Source organism: Thunnus maccoyii, chromosome 14 (genome assembly GCF_910596095.1).
Source record: "Thunnus maccoyii chromosome 14, fThuMac1.1, whole genome shotgun sequence".
Classification (NCBI taxonomy): Eukaryota; Metazoa; Chordata; class Actinopteri; order Scombriformes; family Scombridae; genus Thunnus; species Thunnus maccoyii.
The window spans coordinates 10,829,362-10,855,906 of NC_056546.1; the positions used below are offsets into that span (position 1 = coordinate 10,829,362).

Below are 26,545 nucleotides of genomic sequence, written 5' to 3' on the forward strand. Positions count from 1 at the left end.
AACTGACCCTTTAATACAAAGCAGAAATAAATGATCAATTAACTATACAAGTAGTACTATAGATCACAGTAGCAGTGTGTGTGTAGTGTCTTACATCAGTGTGTCTATTAGGAACTTAATGCATGTACTATGTTAAGATTTCAACCATTTATTTACTGCTTTATTTTTGTTTACTTCCATTTTTTCTGACACTGAGGAGTTCAAGTTTATCCCCGTAGTTCAGAGTACAAAGAAATACAAAGGATGAATATAACCATTATATATGCATGGTCATTGTGTTGATTTTACACCTCTCGTCTAGCCGGGGCTTTGATGAGCCGTCAATAAATCCACCGGAAACAAGTGATGTTGTGACTGTTTTTCATTTGGACAGTCAACCATGAAGTTCAGTCCTGGGACAGCCTTGTGCCTCACTGCGCCAGTATTGTCAATTTCCTGACTGCGTGAAGACATACAGCCCACATAACTTATTTTTTTAACAGCGAGGCCCTTTGAGAGCATCCGTGGCTGAACCATATTTAACCTTTCTGTGTCAGACCACCCGCTAGTGGCTGGGCCTCTGGCGGCCCATTCACCACCTCAGTGGCACCGACAAGCCAGCCGAATATGATATAGAGCCGGACCGCAGATCAGCCGCGCAATTTATTCCCCACAAAACCCAAACATCTTTAGAAGATGTGTTGTGCGTTGCCTCACAAAGGCTCTGTAGGCCACAATGCCACAGCAGCGGTATAAATTACCTTCAGTTTGAGGTGGTGGGTTTTATGTAGAGAATGTCCACACCCTGCTCTTCCCATGATAGAACAAGCAGTTTTTTCCCAAGTTATATCACACACAGGGGGTCTAGCTGAGTGACTTGGGGGAAGAAGGAGCTGCATCACTGATTTTACAAACATCTTTAGTTCATTTTTAGTTTGGGTAAGAAGAATTGAAGGATTACAAAAACCTAAAAGTGATATTTTAAATTTTTTGGTGAAGTAAACCTGAATATATGAATGTTATAAAAGACGCAAGGACGTATTAAGACAGTTAATTTATTACATTAGGAACAAAAACATATTCCTGGTGATTAGTTTACTAAGCTGACTCAATTAATTGATTAACTGTTTGGTCAGTAAAATGTGAAAAATGTTCAACATAATCTAAAATTGTGTTTTGTTTAAAGATATTCACGCCACTATGCTTGAAAAATGACTTCAGATTATGATTATCTAAAAAACTACATTACAAATTGAGTTCATCTATTATTAAAAATACCCTCATAGCTAAAGGGATATTTTATATTTTTGTTATTTTCAATGAATCCCGTAAAAAGACCAATCATGCATTATTCCATCTCTCTCAACTTCCTGAGCCTGTCAAGCCCATGTTCCTACTGAACAAGTGAATCTAAAGAGGTCAAAAATATAGTTTCAGACTCTGTCATTTCCAAAAACAGCTGGGCACTTATTTTATAGTAAATGTTACTTGATCAGGAGTAAATAAGTTGTTTGTTGGGGACTATTTTCAGCTGCAGATTTGGTACGCTGGTGAGTATTTTCGACAGCAGGACTGTTTATGATCGTCTTTAAATAAACTACAGTGCCCATGTTCATCATAATGAGGGAACAGGTCATGTAGTGCAGCAATGTGGCTCATTTAGTGTGTTTTTATAGTTTTTTGAACAATGGAGCTTTGGCCAAACACATGACACATGTTCGTAGGATCTATTCACTGTTGGTTCTGCTATCTTCATGGGTTTTGTTGATAATAAGAAAAAAATAAGATCTTCCATGATCCAAAGCTCTTGATATGAAAGTTGTGTAATTTGCCAGAATTATGTTAATTCAGTAGTCAGTATATCTCTATCTATGTGACTCAGGGGAATTTCCTTCATCACTGTGTTGCCTTGTCATGACCTTTGCAGATTGACACTCTGCGGTCCCAGATGACCAGAGGACTGCCAGACAATCCCAGTAGGTTAATAATTACTCCGAATCCACTGTGAAGGAAGCCTGACCCCAAGCACGGCACAGCAAGGCATGGGCAGCCCACAGCACCTCTGATAAATGAACGACAGACACTGGGGCTTCTCTCGTTTGTGTGTTTTCAAAGGAGAGTGGGCACCACACCTTCAAAGTGTTTGAAGGAGTACAAAGACCTTGGGAGTGAGTGGGAATGTAGGTTTGAAGCAAATGCATGTTCAGGAATGTGTCTGAGAACAGCCAGATGAAGAAATTCTCAGATACTATTACTTAACTGAAAAACATTGGAGCTACCGGTGTCCCAAAGTACAGATCTGAGCATTTGCCGGTAGTTATTTTAACTTCTGAATGTGGCTTGAAAAGGACTTTTTTTTTTTCAATCCACAAAGCTGACAATGATAATGAATCTGGGACAATTGGTTAAAGTTTTCTGTGTGTGCATGTGTGCCAGACAGAGGGGATACAGCATGGAGATGTGTAGAGCTGCGTGGAGATAAAGTACAACAGAGAGAAGAGAGAAAGTCCAGCAGAGAGAAAATGACAGAGCGATGCCGAAGCGGAGAGGCAGAGGCCGTGGCTTTTCTCAGAGATGAACATTAATAATACGACGAGCCACAATAGAACCACTGAGATCAGAGAGATCACCTCCATTGTCCCGCCATCTCCTACTGACACCGACCGCTCTGGTGAGGGAAGAATAAGAAGAATAGAGGAGCTTAACCTGGCCGCTCACCATGCCCCTTTTTTTAAAATACATAATGGCCTGTGGTCCTCTGCTATGCCTTTTAAGTGTGAGTTGTGTTAAGATGTGATGTGCAGAGATGTGGAGGTAAAGGCCGTGTTTCAGCTCAAAGTCAGCGCTGAGTTATGGTGGGATTTCAGTGGGAGAGTTTTAAACATATTGTCAAGTCATCCCAGCAATTTCAGGGGTTAGTGAATCCATTTAGGTTCATTTATTTTAAGCTGTGCATTAATTTTTTGCTACTCCGCGGTGCCATTTATACTGTATATTAATGTTCAGTTTATCTGCACATGCATCCTCCGCAATGCTCAGAAAAGGTACAGAAAAAGGCAACATTAACTGAGACAAATAAACAAATACATTAATGAAAATATTATTTACAGAAAATACAACAAAAATATATGCATTGTATATATAGAGCTTGAATTCTGAATTTGATTTTATTTAAAAATCACAGAATAATAGCGAAACAGGTTTTATTTTTTGTCAAAGTTTTCTACTCCAATTAAAATAAAATATAAATATAAAACATCTTTTCTTGCTGCAGCAATATTTAAAAAAATATATACATTTTCATCAGAAACCCAAACTGCCACAAATCATAGAAAAATATCGTTGCAACACATCTCTCATACAGTAACATGAACTGAACTTATATGTTAGTGGTATTCAGTCTTTGATAATAAAAGGAGTTGTGGGCTGTTGTAGGCTGGTTAAAAATGTTGTTTTCAATGAAACTGGTAATGGCACACTGGTAAATACGGTGTAGCTGGTAACAAACATATATTTTAGGCAGAAACATTTTCATCATATAAATATATGATGAACTATACAGACAACATAGTGTTTACATTCAAAACAGCATCGTAACAAGACTCTGAGTCTACAGTGGCTCTGTGAGTTTTGGGTGCCATGCCATTGGTCCGACAGGCCACTATTCAGAAACCCCAATAGTTCGAGAAACTACTCATTGGACTGAAAGCCCATTAGTCCGACAGCTGAAGAAAACAAAAGCCCACTGCTCCAAAGGCCTGCTGGTCCAAAAATACACACTCTCCCTGGAGTTTTTTTGCCCTTAATATCTAAAAACAAAGATACTGTTTACAAAGTGCTTGATTTTTATTGTGCTTGCTTGCTAAAAATTTCAAGGCTTTAAAAATAGATAAATTAAATAAAAATTAACAAAATACATGACCTAACCCTTACCCCAACCCAACCCTAACCACTAAAAAGCAGACTCTAAGCTTTTTGCAAACAGTATCTTCTCGTCTGCATGTGAAAATACACAAAGATATTAAGGGCAGAAGACAACAGAGGTAACCTAATCGGACACCTATACCCCCCCCCCCTCCCAATTTAGGACCATGGCCTGCAGTCACTGAACTCCAACAACTCTAGAGTATGTATTTTTGGAGCAATCAGCATTTGTTTTTTCAGGATAATGGGCCGTTGGATTAATGGGCTTTCAGTCCAATGGGACATTTTTCGAACTATTATGGTTTTGGAATAATGGGCCTTCAGACCAATGAGAAGTCATCCAGCTTTGTATGTAGGCAGTGCTTTGAACTAATGCTAGTGCTAATGATGCTAACTTGCTGATGTTTAGCAGTTATCACGTTCACCATCTTGGTTTAGTTTGAATGCAAAAAATTGCTAATTAGTGTTAAACACAAATTACATTAGTTTTGCAGGTATTTTATCATTCACCATTATTAGTATTAGACAAATGGAAATTTTGACTTGATGATGGCGTGAGAGGATAAGTTAAGAGATCATCTGAAGTCAGACATCTTCATCCTCTGGGAACTTTTAATATATGCTCCAAATTAATGGCAATCCATTCAATAGCTGTTGAGATATTTCAGTCTGGACAGTGATAAAGAAAAAACTTGTGCTGAAGTTTGTGCTGTCCTCGTATTTTTATACCTGATAGAACTGTTTTAGTTGAGGATTCTTCTTTTTTTAAACTTTCTTCTTTTTTTTAAAATTTTTTGTCTATCTATATATTGTCTAACATAATGTCATCTATTTCCAAAACCTTATACTAAATTTAGGGAAAGATTAGGATCAATTCCGTAGCATAACATGCTGCTTTAAGCACAGAGACTGGTTGTACTAAAGGGATGGCAGGAAGATTACGTGAGAACACAATGTTAAATGAATAACCTTTGGTAGGGAAACCATGCATCCATCATGGCCTTCAAACTGTGTCTTTTGTGGTCACAAGTCATTAAACGTTGTTGGGAGATGCAAAAAGGAGCAGAGAGATGTTATTTCAATCAGAAGAAAGTAGGATTAGCAGTTTTAACGTGTCGTAACAAATACATCCAGTGCTATTAGTTAATCTTGACATAAATCAAAGGAAATGGTTAACAGTTTAGTGCCATCACATATTTAATTTTTGGGATGTCTGATGAGATCTGTACAGTGCAGCCAACCACTGAAGGCTGAGTGAGGCCCCGAGGTGCTGCAGAATATCACTAGTGAAAGGTGGACCATGGAGTGTCAATAGAGCAGAGGTTCAGAGGCTGACCAGGGGAATCCCTCTGGTCATTAATCATAGGACTGGACAGCCTCAGACAAGCCGCTTTGAGGTGGACAGGTCTGGGTTACTGGACTACAACACGTCCTTGACCTTATCTATTCTTTTATCCACTTTATTTCTGTGATTTTTGTCATATTGCTGTTGCTTTATATTCTTGATTGTAGCGTTTTTTTGCACATTGTATTGTATCTTCATGGATGAAACATGTTGTATGGACACATTTTGATTGATTGATTAACTGCTGAAAGAAGACAGGTCTTTCTTCTGCTGATGGGACCCTGTAAAACAGAGGGCAGTGTCCCAATTTAGCTTTTGAGTTGTTATTGGCCCCTAAAACAGTGTGAGCCCTAAAGCAATGCTGTTCCAAGATTGGGTCATGACCTCAAGGTGGGCCAACGGAAGATTAATATGGATTATTTTAAGGGAATTTTTGGGCATCTGAAGCCACAACATCACACAGTTATGTTGTCAAAAGATGCCCATGTCACACAAAAAGGAAGAAAGTTGAATAAGCAAAGAGTGTTTATTCAAACCCTGATGGACCTGAAGGCTCCCACTCTTGAAATGTTAAAGCTCAGCCTTGCGTCTAAGCACAGCCACTTTGGCAAATAAAGAAGATGAATGTGTACAAATCTGAAAGCAAACAGCCGAGATTGTCAGCACCGCGGGAACACGATAGGGGCCGAGTGAATGATGATGTCGCTTAGTGAGCTGACAGATCACTTGGTGGACTGGGGGAAGTCTCCTCTCTGCTCCTGTCTTCTCCTCTCCTCCCCTCTCCTCTCCTCTCCCTTCTCTCTTCTCCTCTTCTCTTCCTCCTCCTCTCCAGGGACGGAGCTTTCGTCCAGAGCCATTTTTCAGCCAATTTATTTCTTGATGCGGTCTAACCTGGGGCATCTCCCGCTGGGGAGGCTTTATGTGGTGATTAATGACGGGTATTTAGCCCAGATACCTGAGGGAGCTGGAGCCCATCTGCACAACACTGACAGGTACAACACTGCACTCCGGGACCAGACAGGACAGGACAGGCCTGCAGCAGACTGGAGAGTGGCAGACAGGTGTGATGAGTGTCACTGTGCCACCACCACCACCAGCAGCAGCAGCAGAGTCGCAGTTACATGTAGTTTATTACCGTTGCGGTGTGATGCTGCGTTGTTTAACCAGCTAGAATTAAAACTTTGCAGAATAACACAAATCCCAAGTATCTGTTTTCATGTCTTGTATGTGTTTCAGATACTTCACAGCCTGCATAGTCCTACTTCCAGAGCATCAAATGAAAGAGCAAGAGGACCCGCCGGCTGAGGCCAGATGATTTAGACATCTATTATACGCTTGAACGCCTTGTCTTCTTCACTCCATCATAGACCATCTCTCAGCAGAACAGGCCCAGATGCCAGAAGGACCCTAATGAGATTAGGCTGCGGACAGGTTGGTGGCCAGTAGCTGTCACAACTACTCTATCTGTGTGTGGAGAGATTTATGTGTGTGCATGCGTTAGTGTGAGCTTGCATCAGTGCCTGTTTGTGATACACAAGTCTAATGTGAGCGAGTGTGCGCAAGCTGCCACGTTGATGGTGATTAATGAGCGAGGTAATCCATAGTCTCGTTCTGTCAATGATAGACACATCAGCGGACCCCCCGAGCCTGATGAACAGACTGTGCAGCTCCATCAGTCACAGCACACAAATGTAAACACACGCACAAACACACAAATAAGAAGTGCACACTCCATGTCAGTGTTGTTTACTTTGTGACGGACTCCTGGTTGTATTCCAGTTTATTATTGGATCTAATCATCCTCAGATAATTGATGATTCATCTTAAACAGATAGCTGGTTCTACTTTTCTTCTGAATCATTAATTGTCTTTGACCCCTGCACACAGCTTTGTGGACTCACACCTAAACACTAAAGGCTATGATAATACAATGCTAACGATAGGCTGTCCATAAAGCCAGCAGTCTGCATGCACAATGCTTGAAACCCTGTGGCCCCAGACTCCTTTGAAGCCCACTGAGATCAAAAAGCAATGCTCCATGGAGCACAGACTAGGTGAGGAGTATGGGCAGAACAAGAGACGAATGGTTGGAAGCAAGGAGGGAGGGACGGAGGACAATGCCTGCAGGACAGGGCTGCTGACTTCCGAAGATAAAATCATATTTTGAGGGCAGGCGTCCAAAACTCCCCGTCTGCCTCCGTCTCCCCTCCTGCCTTCCCTCCTTTCTTCTCTGAATATGGACAATGACTGTTTGCGTTTACAGGACCATAAATCAGAGGTGCCCATTGCCACAGAGCAGCTGGCACGTTTGCCAATAATTATAATTATTAATCATGCTGATTTCACGGTCTTCAGCGGGACGGCAGGAGACTGCACAGGACAGGGTGCGGCTGGCGCCTCCGGGACCGCAAAGCAGGCTGGGAAAGGTGGCTTGCGGGAGAGTGGGGGAGGAGGAGAGAGGGATGAAAGAGTAACAGAGATGGAGAATCAACAGAGAGAAGGAACAAAAAGTAAAGTTGATAACCTCAAACTACATTTCTTATAAACCATTTACCTTATTTCCTCAGCGTCACACAAACAATTTAAGAACATATTTTGTACCATCTTTTACTCCCACGACTCTCATTTTCATCTTATTTTCTTCATCGTATATGTAAAGCTTCAGGTGATCAGTCCAAACATCACGCCTCTGGAGGACTCATGTTTAACTACTCATTCTGACAGCTGTTGCCAGTTCCCTCCTCCTACTCAGGCCCTCTGCTAACCAGCTGCCTTGCAAAGCCCGGTAAAGCATTGTGAGGGACTGCCAGCTTGTGTCATCTGCCTTTCACTTCTACAGTACTGTAAATATGAGAATGACTATAATAAGACATCTAGTGGAATATGATGTTTTCCTTGTTAACATGCATGCGCCTTGGGAAGCTGGCCATGTGTGTGTTTCTAAACCTGTGTAAGAATATATTCATGTGTACGCATGCTTTTCGTGAAAATATGTGCTTTTGCTTTTTTTTATAATATGTGCTCTTGTGTGCTTTTGTTGTCTGTGTGCATGTCCTTACATGTGCGGTACATATCGCACGCTGGACAGATGGGTGCAGCATGGGTGTGATCAATAGTGATCACCAGTACAAACCCGACAAATACCATGAGACCTGCGGGGTCCCGCTCCAGTCTGAGGTCAACACATGTCTTTGTTGGCACAAACACATACTGAACAGATGTGTTATTCAAATCTGGGGAGAAATAGCAGCTCAGAAAAGTGCTTCATTTTCTCTTAAACGTCACAGTTAATCGGTGACGAGGGGAAACGACGTGAGAACTCCAAAATCCTTAAACTGTCTAGGTGTTGGTTCAGTCATTCTATCTTTCCCTCTCTCTGTGTGTCTCCCTAGGAGGTGGGAAAATTGACAGCAGGTTTGATGGATGACCTCCAGTCAACTCTCCCTCTCCTCCCCTCTCTATCCTTCCTTCTCCTCCTCTCTCCATCCCTCTCTACTGGCTCTCCTTATCCTCTCCATGCATAACACAGCGTCCCCTGGGCAGGCCCGGACAGGGGGCTGGTCTGGGAGGCCAGACCCAGAGACAAAGCACTCTCTGCCATTCGAATGCCCTCCCCCCGGGCCCCTGTCCTCCAGGGAGAGTGCTCTCTGCTGGGTCGGGGCTGTTAATAAGCTGCTAATGAGGAAATAGACCTCTATTCTCTGCTTACATCAAGACAGATGGAAGCACACGACATGTTTGTTTTAAACTTCCTACTGATATGACAGATTAGAAGGAAGAAGGGCTCTGATTGGTCCGGGTGGCTAAAGGTTTGGAGGCTACACATTTAGTTGGTAGGATGACTTCATGGTTGGCTTTAGAAGAAAAAGAAAAATATAGAGGATCACCAGAATTATCCTGTGAAATGTCTATAAAAACAGACACTGGACCATCTACAATTCAGTGACAACTGCAGGGCGAACTCCATTTGCTCAGGAAGATCATGTGATATGATTGAAAGCTCCAAAACAGCTACTAAATGGACAACAGTCTTAGAATAGAACATAAGTTTGCAGGAGGAATAGAAATAAAACTCAGTAGTCCGGGAGACAAATGAAAGTGTTGAATATGATGTTGTCAGCACTTTAAAATAGATATTGTTCTGATATTGCTGCCTACAACCCATCATACAACCATAACATGCATCAACAAAGTTAAAAGTTTAGCAGCTGTTGTCTGACTGAAACGTTTTTCATGTCATCGACAGTAAAACTAAATAAAGGAGAGGGTAAATATATATAGAGCGATTGATATAAAACGGTAAAAGTGGTGAAGACTGTGAAAATCAATGAAATTATATACAATCTTTCATTTCCAGGATGCATATTATGAATCACTGCATATTTTAGAAACCCCTCAAAATCACCACATACAGCGTGTCTTTACCACTTTCTCCTCACCTCTGTAGTCTCCTTTCTCTCAGCTTGTCGGAGGAAGCGGCATGCTGTAAACTCTGCAGGCCAGATGTGATCCAAAGAGACAACTGATGGTATTAAAGACACCAACAGGACTAGGAAGTGTGCCTTTTCAAACTCTGCTTTGTCTACTTAGGTCCATCAGTGCAACAGGAGGACTGACAGGAGGTCCGCACTCAAGTGCCACGCTCGCATTGAAACCCCATCCTCTCTCTGTCTCGACAGGAGGCCCATGCAGTGCTGTCTGTGCCAGGCAGGCAGCCTGGCTGTGTCTAGCTGTGGGAGGCATAACAGACAGGTATTGATATGGATTTCTCTCCAGTAGGCCCCAGCAGAGAGCCCGGGGACTGTTAATAGGCCTCTAACGGGATGACCAGCCTGTGGACGGCCCCCGCCGACCCCCCAGCACTCATGGAGAAGGGGAGATGATAACAGATGGAGGGGGGAAAAGGCGCTCTTCCTGTTTGATGGACAGACGGAGAAAGGTGGGGATGAGCAGGGGGGTGGTGCGCGGGTGAGTGACAGCTCTTGGTGGGACATCAGAAAGCGACAGTGCTCAACTTTTTCTGAGGGCAACTTTTCCTCTCTGTGGCCCTCCAGCCTGTCCTTTGTGCAGCTGTTGTATGTTCTGGAGTAATGTTCGGGAAATACTCTAATTTACTATTTGAAGCTGCAACTGGGAATATTCAGAGAGATGTTCAGGTGTTTTAGCACAGTGCTTCTGGTGTAAACCAAGTAGAAATTATACTTCTGATACTTATAGTATTTAGCACTTGCCATTTATTTGTATCTTCATTTTCTCTCTTTGACTCTCGTTTACAATCTACATTTTTAAATCCAGATTCTGAGCCAAACTTAAACACTCCAAATCTGACTCTGAACACCTGTTTTCACCCAAAAACTAACTTTCTCTTTGTCTCTGCCAAAAAAGAAAACATGGAGTCATTTTGCTCAGCAAGTATAAATCGAGTCTTACGTATCGCGTTGCCGTGAAAACCTGTGATGAAGTGTTGTGTACTACTACTCGACTGCAACAGGGTTGTAGATAGCTTGGCATTTCTCCCCGGTGGTAGTTAGTGTCATGGTTAGCAGCTGCTAGATTCCAGTGCAGCATCCAGTGGCTATTAGCACAGCATCTGCTGCTGCTGACATTATCAATATAGCTAATCAGAGCACTGCTGTTTTTATGACATTGTGTACTAGAGAGAAAGATTGCTGAACAAAGCTACTTTCACATCTTTTTTACGGAGCAGGACTGTGTGTGTTTACTGATATTTTATCATATTTTCAAACTGTATTGTAAATGAATGTTTATATTATTCAAAACTTAGATGCTTATGCAGAAATTTGGCTTTAAAACAATACACAATTGAATCACAAATTACCAGCTGACCTTACAGTTGCTTCCAGTTTCTACAAGACCAGATTGGACTGATTATTGATGACTGATACTGATTTTATTGTTTTCTACTAAAGCAATGGATGCCTTGACTCAGTTAACACTATGGAGCTTATATATTTATATGTACTAAAGCAAATAAATGTGATTTTATTCTTTGTTTCCATAAAAACATAAAAAGGCACTCTTGAACAAGTCAAAAGAAATGAGAGAGGAGAAAATAAATTACATTCAGGAGTTGCTAGATTTCTAGTTGACCTTAAAATGTAAAAGTAAAAATAGTAACCTAACAACAACAGCAACATAATGAATATAATAAGAACAATGATCATTATCATTATCATCATTTAGAAAGGAAAATAAAATAAAAGCCTCCACCATAACATAAAAGGAGAAAAGACCAAAAGTCTCTTTATGTTAATCATCTGCATCAAAAAACAAACAAGATACTAAAAAGAAATAATAATGATAAAACTGCAGGCTGCTTTAAGGAGATGTAAACAACCAACTCAAAAATTATCTGCAAGAAACAACAGAAAACTTTTTTTTTCTTTCTATAAAATGGCATTTAACCAAGCTTGTCATTGCTCTCATCATCATATAGCAGATTTGTAAATGTGTTTGTGTCCTGCCTTGTTTGTTTTGATCGTTTTCTTTTACAGAACTCTGCTGTGATGTGCAATAAAAATCTAGTTATTCTTTGAAATATGCAGTAGTCAAGCATGAAATGACTCTCTGGTAGCAGAAGGGTTCCTGTCTCTCTCTTTCTCTAACACACACACACACACACACACACAGACATTTTAAATGGAAAATCTGAAACCACCGATTAAACTGAGACACATAATATTCAAATATTACAGATGTTCAACAAGGTTTAATGACATGTATGAATTTGAAGATCATCATTTCAACCAACCACACCGCTACCTACTGCAGCACGAATACACACACACATTGACACACACATATTACACAGTAGACACACATCCCCCGGCATATCACTGTGTCCTGTCTGATTGGGTGAGGTCTCGAGGGAGTCATTAAGTACAAAGCGTTAACATCTGCCAGACATTACTGAGCCAGAGCAGTTGTGATTTGTCCATATGATGACTCTGGCCCATACACACAGTGTGTGTGTGTGTGTGTGTGTGTGTGTGTATTTGTGTGTGTGTGTGTGTGCCTGGCTGCCCACTGCTGCTGTCACTTCTGGTTTCACACCCACGATAATGCCTGTTTATAATTAGAGCTGTGCTTTCCCCGTGTGTTTCCCTGTCCTCGCCGGTGCTGCCTTCACACCACTGAGCCTCGCCAAAGCAGAGCTGGTGCGGGAACAGGCTGGCCAGGGAGCCGGCCGGCTGTCTTAACAGCAACACGGTGAAGTAATTTTCGTTTAGTGATGTTTGTGCCGAGATGCTCTGGTAAACCTAAATCTGCTTTGCTTTGAGTAGCACTGATGGCTTTCCACAGTTGCTGTTCTGTGGTTGACCTCGCTGACTGACCGTCCTGCAGCAGGCAGACTTGCTTATGGAAATTATTAAAATGCTCAAATATTATATTTTATTATTAGATACTATGCAGCAGAGAGAAATAATCATATCTCTGAAGGAAACCAGAATCGTGTTTCACAAAAAAAGGCTAAGAAAAGCAGGACTCAGAGAAAAGCCTGGATTGAGTGAGCCTGACAAATTGAACCAGGATTAAGCTGTTTAATAAACCCGATTTTTGGCTATTTTGGTAAGACTAAAGGTGGAATTATGGTTCTCTTGGCTGTACGTCAGCAAATGTGCACGGGAGTTGCTCTGAGATGTTCTTGTGGCTGGTTCTTTTATGCTCGTATGTAGCACATTTACGTTTTTTTGTTGTCTTTTTGTTTCTGTTTCTGACCCACTTACTGAGAACAGCTGAATCCAGCAATCAACTTGTTTGACCTGCAGGTCTGCACTACATGTTGTTGACATTTGGAAGGTGTGCACGTCTGCTCCTCTGCAACCTACGATTACCCAACATAACATTGCTCTCTCTATAGGTACACAGAGATGTTTCTGTTTATCTTCGGTAAAACATACTTCCAGCTTAAGTGAAGCCTGCTCAAAGAGCAGCAAGTTAATGGCTTATTATTTTCTACATTTTACTTATTGTCGACAAATCTCATGCAGTTTTGTTTACAGAGCTTTGCTAACTTGTGCTACATATCACAACCTCTTGACTTTGAAGTTGTTTGAGAAATTTACAACGTACAGACCAGAAACATCAAACAAAGATCACAATGTTTCACAGTGAAGAACATTAAAGGTGTACTATGCAGGATTTGTTTGTTGGTGTTTGTAAACACGCAGAATTCAAAGTTGGCCCCTCCTCCTCGGCTCAACAAGTGAGTGAGTGAGCGAGAGAGAGAGAGCAGCAGTGGTCAAGCGAGCTAGAAAGTGAATGGAGAGCAACACGGCAAAATAATAAGAAAATACAGGCAGAAGGCAGGTCTGTGCAGATAAATACACCACCACACGGACATAAGTGATGATTGAGAGGGATTATTTTGTATGAGTCTATATATTATTTTTGTTTTAGGAAAATCCTGCATAGTACCTTTAAGATGTAAAGAGAAAAGTGACGCAATGCTCACAGACACATAGCAAATACATTTAACTTCTAAAATGAAGAATACAATATTATAAATCAAAGAATGGACAAGACCACTTACAAAGCCAAACAATACTTTTGACAACATGTTGTAGATCACCAGTGTGCAAAGGAGCTGAACTATGTCATCTAGAGTGATGTTTCCAATGGTTTCTGTGGTCAGACTTTTTTAAAGGAATAGTTTGACATGTTTGGAAATATGCTTATTTGCTGTCTTGTTGAGAGTTAGATGAGTAGATTGATACCAGTCTCTGTCTGTGTGTGTTCAGCATGGAATTAAACCGAGGAGATTTGTTTACTTTAGCATGAAGATTGACAGCAAGTGGAAACCTGGCTCTGTCCAAAGTTAAAAAATACACCTATCAGCACCTCTTAAACTGACCAATGAACACATTCTATCTCATTTGATTAATCTTTACATTGACAGAAATATAAATATGACAATATGTCAGAGGCACTGTGGAGTGATGGTGGATGGATAAACTGGTGTTCATAAAGAAATAGTTCACTACAGCGCACAACTATTTTTGATCTTCAGAACAAGCCTAGCTGTTTCCTTCTGCATGCTTCCAGTCTTTATGCTAAGCTAGGCTAACCACCTCCAGGCTCCAGCTCCCTTATTGAAGCACAGACATGAGTCAAATTAGTCCTTTAAGTGAGCTTGTCTCAACTGGTAACCCTTAGGAAAATAAATACAATTTGATGAGATATTTACTGAATATTTTGGTTTGATCTATTATCAGCGTATTTATAATATACAACATGTCAGACTTCGTCGGTGGACTCTGGACTTTTGTCCATCGTTGTCCCTGGTGGTTTCACAGTCAAACCATGTCCATGTCTGACATAAGAAATATTGGAAACTGAGACCTAAAAATTTTTGTTATTTATTATCATCAGGGTTTTAAGCATTTGCACCATTAATGTCCACTGGTTTTGTACCTCTAGGTCTTTGGCTTGTTTGTGTCTGATGGCTTTAATGTTTATTGTATATATTTTATGCATTTGTGTTCATATGCAGCACTGCATTTCTCTTGGTGTGTTTTTGGTGGTCTCCAGACGGGTGTCCTTTGAAGAGACAATATTGAAGTGGAGTGAAAATAAGTTAAGTGACACTGTTTTTATCTTAACGTTGGGAAATATGCATGTTACACACATACATACACACACTAGTTACACACACACTGATCTCTGAGGTCAAATAGATGTGTGTCTCTCTTTGCCCTCTCCAACGATATTCACCTCGTCCAAACGTCAGAACGTGTTGACGCATTATTTACATGTTTGTTTGTTCTCCAACAAGCTGTCTGGGTGTTGTTAACGTTGATATTGATCAAAATCACCAACTGTGACGGAGTCCGCCTGGCAGCATCATCAATGATGTCCGAATGTGCCAGCTGAATCCAGGCCAGAGGGACGAGGCTAATGTCTGCTGCCAGCTCACAGAGCGGGTTAGGTAGCAGGCTAACGCCTGGGTTAACAGCACTGCCAGCGCACACACTCAGAGACAGACCTGAGGAAACATAATGAAAAGGTTTGAAGTCCTCTGAGAAACCTGAGAGGTGATTTAGTTCTTTGTTGAAGAGCTTTTCAGATATAGTTTTATCAGGTCAGCTGGCAGGTGGAAGTGGAGTAACATCTGGACAGAGAGAGAGAGAGTGGAGAGGTGTGATGTATATGTTACTTCTGCTGCCAACTGATGCATGATAGAAAAGGTTAGACTGGCTTTTGTAAACGTGGGCTGATGCCAAACCACGTACCTCGAGTCAGAGGGGTGTAATGTCTGTTTTTACACTGCTGCCAATAGAAATGTTAGTGCAATTCCCAAAGGCCTGTTTTAATCCCACTTTTTGACTTCACTGACAGATAAACTAAAGGCTAAAAAAAAGAGTAGGATTGGGTGACTTCAAACATGATTACATACAGCCAGTTTTACTTTAAATACAATGTTTCTCCTTTGAACTGGGTGCAAGACCATTTAAAAATCAAAGAAAACATTTTTTTTCTGCTCATATCTATCAATTAAATATCATTTTTACTGTAAGAACAAATACTTTATTTCTGTGTTTCAAATTATATTTATACGATGGACACAAAAAATTTCTGATTGGCTGGCAGGTGGTATATTATAAACTGTAGGTAACCATAGCAACAGTACTGCTCCCTCTGTGTTCACTGTCACTGGTGAAACAGAGCTACGGTTTAAACTGACAGCAAACTTGACTTAAACACAGCCTCTCCTTTCGCCTGTGTTAAAACATGATAATACACTCCGAGGTGTTCTAATATAGAGGTTAGCCAGGAGTCGGTTAGCTTAGCTTAGCATAATTCTGGAAACGGGGGGGAAACTGCTAGCTTGGCTCTGTCCAAAGGTAAAAAAAATCCATCTTTGGGCAGAGCCAAGCTAGCGATCCTTTATGCTAAGTCTAAGCTAACCATCTCCTGGCTTGACTTGCTGTTCTCATCTAAATCGATTTAAATCCTAAAAACACAACATGATTGCATAGAAAACAATTAAAAGAGGGAGAAAATCAATAAATAAAATAAAAAAAGTGTGATCATTCATATTTTTATGGTTACTATTGAAAGGCTGAAGAAAAGAGATGGGTCTTAAAGGGAAAATTCACCACTGTGAATATGATGATTTCTTAAACGTAGGTCACCTATATAGTAGAAATGTGCAATTATTTTTGAAATTGGTGCCCTATGACTAGAGAAAACTGAGAAAAAAGGCTATAGATTTCCAGTATTGCTCTTAAGGGGGAATCCTACAACAACCAGAATGCATTGCGCATGTCCCGCCCAATCCACTACTGATGGTGTGTTTACGGAAAGCATATTTTCATTTACAAAATGTTTTTCCTCATCAAGTCTGGATATATCGTACCGGTGTGGAGGGATCATAAATCAAATGGCGTGCTGGCATTAATTATGTTGATCAGTGCAAACTTACCGAGAGCTGTAATGTTACACAAGCCAGAAAGCTGCCAGAGCTGCCAGCGGACAGTCATAAAACCTCCCAGCCTGCCGTCTCCATTTCAGCTTGGAAACAATCGTGGATGAAGGGATGAAAAACTGTAACCAAATGCTGTTTTTTTTTATCGTTTTGCATGACGAGGAGCCGGGATAGGTTGTGCTCAAAGCTGGACGCAGCTGCATAAGTTAAAGGTAACACAGTCACTGTGGTGCTGTTATGTATTTGATATATTATTCTGTCAGAAAACAAAGTCAGGTTTACCAAAACACCACAAAGTTTGTTGAAGTGCAGAGTTTTCCGTCTGTCTCCATTCTTTCTGACCATCCTCACTGTCTCACCGGTCGATGCTGCAGCGCGTCTCTTTCGGCTGCTGCTGATACAGCTCCCATGGTCGCTTCCTCCTACACACTCTGTTTTGTCTGACATCACAGAACTATATTCAGCCTTATAAGTTGTAATAGTGGTGCCACATAAAACTAGTTGTTTTTTGTGTTAGATTCAGCTTTTCTGTCCACCTGAGGCTCAAAAATTCTCTGGTTCCTTGTTGGCGGAATCACAAAGAAACTCAGCAACTGAAATTTGTGTGTTAGGCTGCGGCTGTAACGTCGCACTTCATCCTCCACACTCTGTCATGTCTGATTCCACAGCGCCATACTCCGCCGCATATCATGAAACTAGTTTTCTTCCAAATATGCTGATATTTTAAAGTATTTAGTAGTACGATATTTTAGTGTCTGCTTTTCCTTATCACTACCATAACATGGTAGGTGGAGTGTTTTTGGAGACCTACATTTAACCGTCCTTGAAGGTACCACTAAAGAAAACAACGATGCAGGTAGTTCTTCCTTGCCCCCAACTACATCACTGAACGCGTCAAGTGGCCGCGCTGGTGCTGAAAGAACAACAGATTTTGTAGCAGCCTCCCAGAGACACAGAGAATATTAACAACAACCTAATTCAGATAGCTAGAGATAAGGTAGAAAATTGGCAAAGTGTTCCTTTAAGAGGGGTTTTATATATTAAATATACCAGAGATAAAATGACGTATTTACTCATAATTCCTGTGTTGCTGGATAAGGTACCTGTCTAACCTCAGCTCTTTTCCTCTTCTTGTTTTTGTTTATTTCTTTTTTTGTGTGTATTTAATAAATTAAATACCATATTTAATATATTAAATACAGTGTGGTGTTAATTACAGTTATTGTGGACAAATGACACACACTGGGAATGCATCAGCAGTCAAGCTATCCAGCTATATTAACATTAATGTAATTTAAAACAGCAACACTGACTTCAAACACACTTTTGAACACAGCTTGCCTTATTGCCTCAGCATGATAATACACTCTCAGAGGTCCTGATACAGCAAATAACTTACTCTTCTCCAATGTATCTATTGTTTTGGTTTATTAGGACACCTTGTCAGGTAAATTCACTCTCCTGTAAAGTCTCAGGCTGTTTAAAGGTGTTTATTATGACTGTGATTTCACAGCACGCGAAGGCAAAGGGAGATTCGTCCACTTTAATGACCATCAACCACTAAAAACCTTTACTGCATCAAACACAGACGGACATCATGTTGCCCCGAAGACAACAACAAAAACTTGGTCCACATTCAAACCCCCTTCATTTTAAAACTTTTTTTTGTCCCCTGTTTTCATTTTATTTCCACTCAAGGAACATTATCAAACACTTTTATTTCATTTTTTTTTTTTTACAAAGAGGTGGTCTGATCTCTCTATTTGTGTTGTCTGTTCTTGGCTTCAGTCATGGCTCGCTCTCCTCACGACCATGTTTCACTTTGTCGCCCGACTCTCCCTGCTGAGAGGGGACTGTCACCCAGCACTCTGCCAGGCCCAGAGCTGGCACACACACGCACACACACACACACAAAATCTTCTCTTCATTTCCTATATTATAGATATTAAAAAAAAAGTTCTCCCGCTCTGTTTTCCCCGTGTCATCTTCCTGAGAGACTCGTTCCTGCAGGCAGATTTAAAGCATGTGGTGGCCAGAGATTTAGATAGATATATTTCTCCCATTAACATCTGCTCCCCTGGCCTGCTGCGCTCTTTCCAGAAGGCCACCGCATACATACCCACTCACACATATATTCACACACACACACACACACACACACATACGCTGTGGTTCATCCATGGTTGACAATCAAGGACAGTTGGTTTTGAGCAGTGTCAGGACAGTTAGACTCTCACGGGGAGTCTCCAAACTACAGGCGACTGGCACACAGACAAACACTCAGAGAGCACATTTACGGCCAAACACTGAACGCCATCTGTCAGTCACTGTAGGAGGATATTACTGCTGACACACACACACACACACACACACACACACACACACACACACACACAATTTCTGTCTGGTTGAATCTGTGTTTATCACACAAAACTCACACCAAAACTGGCTTGTGTGTGGACGAATCAAAGTGTGTGTTTGTGTGTGTCTTGTGCATATTTTTAGCATGTGTGTAAACACAGCATGTCGCGTTTTGTCAAGGAGGTTTTCTGTGTGTTGTGTTTTCTTCATTTTATAGGCCCATAATTAATAACGTTGACAACGAGGACATAATGCTCACATGATCCTTATTTAGTGGAGAAAGTATTTAGATATTTTACTTAAAGTTGCAGCGTGTAGACTTTAGCGGCATCTAGCGGAACGGATTTTGCAGAAATGGAAGATGATATTTATAAGTATGTTTTAATTAGTGTATAATCACGTGAAAATAAGAATTGCTGTGTTTTTGTTACCTTAGAATGAGCCCTTTATATCTACATAGGGAGCGGGTCCTCCTTCACGGAGGCCGCCATGTTGCACCGCCATGTCTCTACTGCCACTAAATCCTACATACTGCACCTTTAAGTGACACACTACTATGATGTGAAAATACTCTGTTACAAGTAAAAGTCCTGCATTCGAAATGAAACTTTCATACTCAAAGTATCATATGAAAAAGTCATGCATAGTGACCCCTTTCAAAGTGTTACATCATTTTAAGTAGGATATCAACTAATAATATATTCATTATAGATTAATTTTGGTTATTTTTTCTATTAATTTGTAATCATTTACTCTATAAAATATCAGAAAAATGTGGAAAAATGCCCACAATATGCTCACAATTTCCCAGAGCCCAAGGTGACGTCTTCAAATTGCTTGTTTTGCTCAACCAATAGTCCAAAACACAAAGATATTCAATTTACAGTTACATTAAACTGGAAAAAAGCACTAAATATTCACATTTGAGAAGCTGGAAAAAATGAATACTTGGCATTTTTATGAAAATTGTTCGACCAAGAGATTTTTTTGACTAATGGTTAGGGTAAGCTAATTATGTTACTGTGTAACTGTTATTAAAGCATTAACATATAAACAGCTTTTTAATGTTGCAGATGTGGAGTTAACAGATATATCTGGATTTTGACTGTTTTATATAAAAATGAATCATGTAATATTAGTTTATTACATGTTCTGTGTGTAAAATCTAAGTCTGCAAAGTAAGTTCTGGTGTCAGATAAATGTAACAGAGTAAAAAGTGTAATTAATGCTGAAGTATAGTGCGGTAGCCTACTTGAGTAAATGTACTTAAGTTATTTTCCACTAATGTCCTTATTTCACTCAAATGAACTCGGACACCTTTGTGTCTGCAATTTTTTTGAAGTTTGAGCTGGTTTCATTAACATTTTTACAGATGAGAGCTTTATCTGACTAACGCCTTATTAACTTAACTTTACATCTATTTCCCATTGTGTTTGAATGTCCTGTATTAGCAGATGATCCAACTGATGTCATTCTGCAAGCCCCATATCCTCTCACTTCCCGCGACCCTGCATGGACAAAAGGGAAGTGTCAACACCACCTCTCTAACTGCACAATTAACATGCAAATGAGCTCTGTCGCTAATGGCGATGGCAAAGCGCTCTTATGATGGAAATATGCTTTCTGTTTTGGCAGTATGTGTTAAACATTAGTCTGTGGAATCAGCTGAGGACAGGAGGGCAGAGGGCCTCGAGGCTTCCCTGAGGGGCAAAAGAGAGGTAGACACAGAGAGGGAATGGCCTCTGCACCTGCTTCACTGACTATGACACACACACAGAGGACGACCAGGCGGTTATAATCAGCCTCGTTCAGGCTGTCAGCCCGGTCAATAAGTTATCCCCTCAACTGCTTTTGTTCTAGCAGCAGCTAGACTCATGCGGCCGCTGCCCCTTATTCAACTGAAATTTATTTTCAATTGCTGCCCTCAGGCACCAACCCCACCGCAGCAGCTCACTGACCGAGCAAGTAAACAAACCAGCAGACCACTTCACACACATGTACTTCCACACAAAGATGATTAGAGGCAGAACTCTTCAGACTGAATGAACGCAGCGACCGTCTGCGATTGCCAAATGAGATGTTTGCACAAACTCTGGAGTTTTAAAAGCTTTAAATGCCCCTACTGTTTATACATATCAGACAAAAAAAGAAGCCTTAAATCTGCAGCTTTTGTGAAGCTCATATCTATGATGCAGCTGGCAAGCATCTGTCAGTGTATTTTTAATTAAAACAACTTTACAGATTTCAGATTATGTTTTGGAAAAGGCAGCTGGGTCACAGGGCCACCGGGTGGAAAAGGCTGACAGCATTGTCGCCTTGTTAGCGTCCGTGTCTAAGAGTGGGAAAAAGGCCTGTTATTATGTGTGTGTGTGTGTGTGTGTGTGTGAAGAAGAGGGTGAACAAAGCTCTAAGTGATAAACCTCGAGTGGCTCGCAGTAACAGGTGTGAGCTCTGTAAAGGACCAATCGTTTGTCAAGCCTTGTGAAAACAGAAGCTGATGACCTGTCCGTTCAGTCATCACTGACCAGTCTGCACACACACACACACACACACACACACACACACACACACACACACACACACACACACACACACACACAGGATTTATGAAGACATTTGATCTCTTATCTCTCTGTCAGTCTTATTTGTTTTTGGCTCTATTATTCATTTATTCACACGTGATATCTCCTAATTCTATCTCCCGTTTATGCTTTGAAGTTTTGACTTTTAAAAAAAAGCAGAGTAAACTGGATTTGCTGTAGATTTATTGAAGACATTTCACCTCTCATCCAAAAAGCTTCTTCTGTTCAGTTGCCATTAGTAGAATAAAAAGTTGCTCAAATACCGGTGAAAAAACAAAAATATTTCTGCATTTTATAGCTGTTTTCCCACTTCTCTGCCTCTCTTTCTGTTCTTAAATTTAATCTGTTACTTTGTTTTTGTCTTATACTACATCATTATCATTCTTCTGTCTCCAACTTTTCTTTCTTCTGTGTTTGCCGGGCCTCCCTTCATGAAAAAGAGAATTTGAATCTCAGTGGGATTTACATGATTAGGTAAAACTATAAATAAAACTCTAAGAGTCTAATGAGGATAATTAAGCCCCTCCAGTATAATAAACACAGTGACAGACAACACATCATTCAGTCATTGTTTGCCAGTGTATATTGTTTTTTTTTTTCTCTTCTAGCTGATGACAGTGAGCTCAACAGTATAAAATAAAAACTTAAATTTGTGCAAGCCATGAGATACTCCTGTTATCATATGATCACTATAAGAGAGGAAAAAACAAGATGTACACTCCCCTTTCAAAATAAACAAAAAAACAGGAAAAAAAACACTTATTTACATTCATCCCTTAAACATGCAACTGCCATCATTTGCATTTGTCTTGTGCATGTTATTTGCATGTGCATGATTGCTTTGTGCATTATTTTGTGGCTCACTTACAAACGATCCTCCCTCCATGAATTTAACAGTGCTTGATGGCAGCAGCAGCAGCAGCAGCAGCAGTTGTCTCTGCTTTACTCAGCTCCTAATTAGCCAGAATTAAGAAGTATTTCTCGGCCCATTGAAGAGTCCATTTCCTTTGAAACCAGAGCATAATAAACCTTAAGTAATTACCCCAACTCATGACTATTAACTCGCAAACCGCCAGCTTCCCTTGACAACATCCTCCTCAGTGTTGTGTGGTTAAAAGGCCATTGCAGCTACCCAGCTATTTACATCCCATCTGGCAGGCTGCGAGGGACAGACAGACTATACTCATTCCTAAAGACAAAAAAAAGAAGAAGTGTAAAATGAACTCTTTCACTCTTTCTCAACTTAGCCACAAACTTGTGTTTTCTTCCCTCCAAATAAGTTACAAAAGGGCTTCTTCTCCTTTTCTTTTTCTGTCTTTCTCCCCTTTATTTTTTTTAATTTAATCCACGCACTCATTTGCATGCGGCGAGGCCGAGGAGGGGCTCTGAATGTATAATCTTCTGCATTTAGTAGCCTGTAATCCCGACGCCTCTCTGTGATGTGATTTTCTCCTCTTGGTCCCCCATGAACAATTAACTTGTAATCTGCACAAACATACATTCTGTCGCTGCAGAGATGAGACGGAGGAACACCCATGGGACCCCGGCGGACAAACTGCTCCGCGCTCCCCAAGCCGGATCACTTTCTGCAACAACTGGGCTCCATTAGTCCCACCAGCCCAGTCCCTCATTTTATCCTCATTTTCCCTTCTCTTAACATTTTTGTTGTTAGCTGCTCGGGAAATGTTAAATAAATCCTGTCTGTGCTCATCATAAACGGATGTTACTGTGCAGTCTGGGGCCTGCGGGTGCAAACATGAAACACAAGAAAAATAAATAAATGATCAGATGATATCATTTGCATTTATTTTAAAGTGGTAAAGTGGGTTGTGGTTGCTGAAAAATCGCTCTTCAACTTTCAAGAATTCCTAGCTTCATTTTAGAGCTTTATCCTAAATATTTAATTTAATTTTAAAAGAAAGAAAAGAGTGCTTCTTCATCCATATCAGACTTAGAAAATTAATTCATAAGAAAAACACACTCTGTATTATTTTCATCATCACACTTGTAGTTTTCTTTTCAGATATTTGGCCTGTGATTGGCCTGTTAAATTGCATTATATCCATTTATTTCTTACGTTTCTTGTTTCAGACTAAATGACCAATTGCAATACTTGAATCTGTTAAAGTGTAAAAGTACACATCGTGGCGAGCCGAGGCCTCGCTTTAGTTTGGAGAATTACGCACAAAAAATGCTTTAAAATAATAATTAAATACTGAAAAATATGCGAGAATTAAATATGTTTTTGGCTCAAATGGAGGATCAGATTTAAAGAGATGAATCCTGCCTTTATGTGAAAATAAACCAAGTTTGTAGGCTTGTTTTTCAGTCAGGCTGGGGGTGAAAATGTGCATCCATGAAAAAAGAAATTACACCTAAACTAAACGTCAGGAAGTGTAACAGAGAGTTGAAGTGATAAGTGTTTTTTTTAGGTTCCAAGTCACTATTGTAAAAAAAGAGAGGAAGACAATAGATATGATCCATAATTTCAGTTTTATTGAAATTTCATCCAGGGACTCTGGGCGATAATAAATATTTCATCAATCATCAACAATGTACAAAAATAAAGACACGGGGTCTCTGGGCATAACAAATTCAGTTCAGCAAAAAACAATCATGCTGTGATGTCATCATTAGCCTATACCTTCATGCAAAACATAAACATAAAAATAAACATCTAAATCAGAGCACAGATGGACATACAATGAGCCACAAAATAAGAATAAATCTAAAACTTTAGATTTGAAAACAAATTCCCGCGGTGGCAGAATCATTTTAGCCAAATGTCATTATTTTCATATAGAGTTTAAAATCCTTGGTACAAGGCACAGAGAGCATTCTTCGTTTTCACAAAATGACGCCTGATACAAAAAAAATATGTAAAATTAAAACAAAACGTTCATGCAGCCTCCTTCATCTTTCACATTGTGGTGTGACACTAAAACTCCACATCGTGTTGCATGACACAGAACTTTTTAGTTTTACCTTCAACTGGCAAATCATCAGTCTTTATAAGTCCTTGTTACAAGGAGGAAAATAACACTTTTTTTTCTCATACGCCAAACAAGAAAACAGACAAAACAACAGCATGCACCAGTGAGGCCAAATCCACCCTCATGCCCTGAATTCTCTATTTACAAACATCATTACATATCTCAGTCTCTGCATGTCTGTCAGACACACGGGCATCATTTCATCCCGTCTTTTCCCTCCCCTGTGAGTCTCGTGAGGCCGGTAGAGGTGATGGGGATCTGTGGAGGAGGAGGCACCTGGCAGATGGTGCAGGGACACGGCAGTCCGGCCCAGTGCTGGAAGCCGGAGCCCAGCTGCAAAGCCGGGGGCGCAGCCGGGGAGCCCTTCATCAGGGCGTGGGGCGCCCGGATAGACGGGAGCCCTGGCAGCGCGCTCGTCAAGGTGGAGGACGTGGAGGAAGACAGCGCGCTCCCGAGGAGCGGGTGCATCTGGTGCGCGGCAGCGGCGGCTGCGGCGGCGGCGGCTGCAGCGGCGGGGCCCCCGGCATGTGTACCGGCACCGGCTGGGTGCGCCACGGTGCCGCAGTGGAAAGCGGAGTGCTGCCCTCCGTAAATCTCCCCCACCAGCCGCTTCATCTCGTCCAAGGAGCTGGTGAGCATCAGGATGTAGTTCCTGGCGAGAAGCAGCGTGGCGATCTTGGACAACTTCCGAACCGAGGGCCCGTGCGCGTAGGGCATCACCTCGCGCAGGCCGTCCATGGCCAGGTTAAGGTCATGCATGCGTTTCCGCTCCCGACCGTTAATCTTGAGGCGGAGCTGGAACATTTCCTCCTCGGTGACTTGTTTCTTCAGTTTATACTTGTTGCTGCTGCTGCTGCTGCTGCTGCTGCTTCCTACAGACTTGCTGTCTCCGGACCGCAGGTGCTCGGGTATCTTCTGGCGCTCGCCGCTCTGCGTGGAGGAGGACACGGAGGAGCCGGTGTGGTGGTGGTGATGGTGGAGATGTGGGAGATGGTCTCGGAGAAACAAGCCGTCCATGTCCGGAGAGGAGGCTCTGCTGCTCGGGCTGGAGTCTGAATTCATTTTATGAGATCGCTTCCGAGGTTGTTGGGTAGGAGGTCGCTGCTGGCTTCCTCCCTCTCTCTCACTTTCACCTTCTCCTCTCTCTCTCTCTCTCTCTCTCTCTCTCGCTCTCGCTCGCTCTCTCTCTCTCTCTCTCTCTCTCTCTCTCTCCGTCTCTCCCTCACTCCGTCTCTCTCTCTCTTTTCTTCCTGGAGCTTTTAGTCACTCTGGTCACCTGATGTTGTCTGTATCCCTCCTGTTCCACGTTTCTGTCCTTCTTATCACATCAGTGACCACTTTTCCTCTGTGTCTGCCGGCTTCCTTTGTCTGTCTCTCTCCGTGTGTGTCTCTGTATCTCTGCGGTGAGGAGGACACTGATAGTGGGTATTTATACATGCGGGCAGACAAAAGCGGCTTTCCTATTCATAACGCCTAGTTAGGAGGATGACGTGCCCGTTTGAAAGGGGGCGGTGTGCTTTGACTGTCCCAGTGACCGCGGTGCGCAACCATTCACTGCCATTGTCAGGACACTGTTGGGGGGCACAGCGCGCTTCTCCTCTCCTCTCCTCTTCTCTCCTCTCCTCTCCTCTTCTTCTCTTCTCTTCTCTTCTCTTCTCTTCTCTTCTCTTCTCTTCTTCTCTTCTCTTCTCTTCTCTTCTCTTCTCTTCTCTTCTCTTCTTTTCTCTTCTCTTCTCGTGGATCAGAAAATTGCTCTTCAAGGGACAAACTGGTCAGTTTTAAAATTGTTTCATTTTTGTAAAAGTTATGCATGTATTAGAGGTTGTTTTGAGAGTTTCCTACAGTTTATTTTTTTAAAGAAATTCTATCTGGTTTGTCTTGTCTGCTGATCATTTTTGTGGACTGCGCAATG

General features: G+C 41.3%; 1 protein-coding gene and 1 long non-coding RNA gene across 2 annotated transcripts; one reads left to right on the plus strand and one right to left on the minus strand.

Moving 5' to 3' along the window:
• The first annotated feature begins 5,948 nt into the window (after positions 1–5,948).
• Positions 5,949–11,739, plus strand: LOC121911340. Its single transcript, XR_006099840.1, has 3 exons — positions 5,949–6,309; positions 6,485–6,679; positions 9,928–11,739. It is a non-coding gene; the product is annotated as an uncharacterized LOC121911340 (long non-coding RNA).
• Positions 11,740–24,828: 13,089 nt separating this feature from the next.
• On the minus strand, positions 24,829–25,724 carry olig3 (oligodendrocyte transcription factor 3). The gene has a single exon (XM_042434104.1). The coding sequence runs from the start codon at positions 25,693–25,695 to the stop codon at positions 24,829–24,831; it is 867 nt and encodes a 288-aa protein (XP_042290038.1). The 5' UTR covers positions 25,696–25,724.
• Between the last annotated feature and the right edge of the window lie 821 nt (positions 25,725–26,545).

Coding starts and splice junctions, on each gene's coding strand:
- olig3 (XM_042434104.1), bottom strand. CDS start 25,695: ATGAATTCAGACTCCAGCCCGAGCAGCAGAGCCTCCTCTCCGGACATG.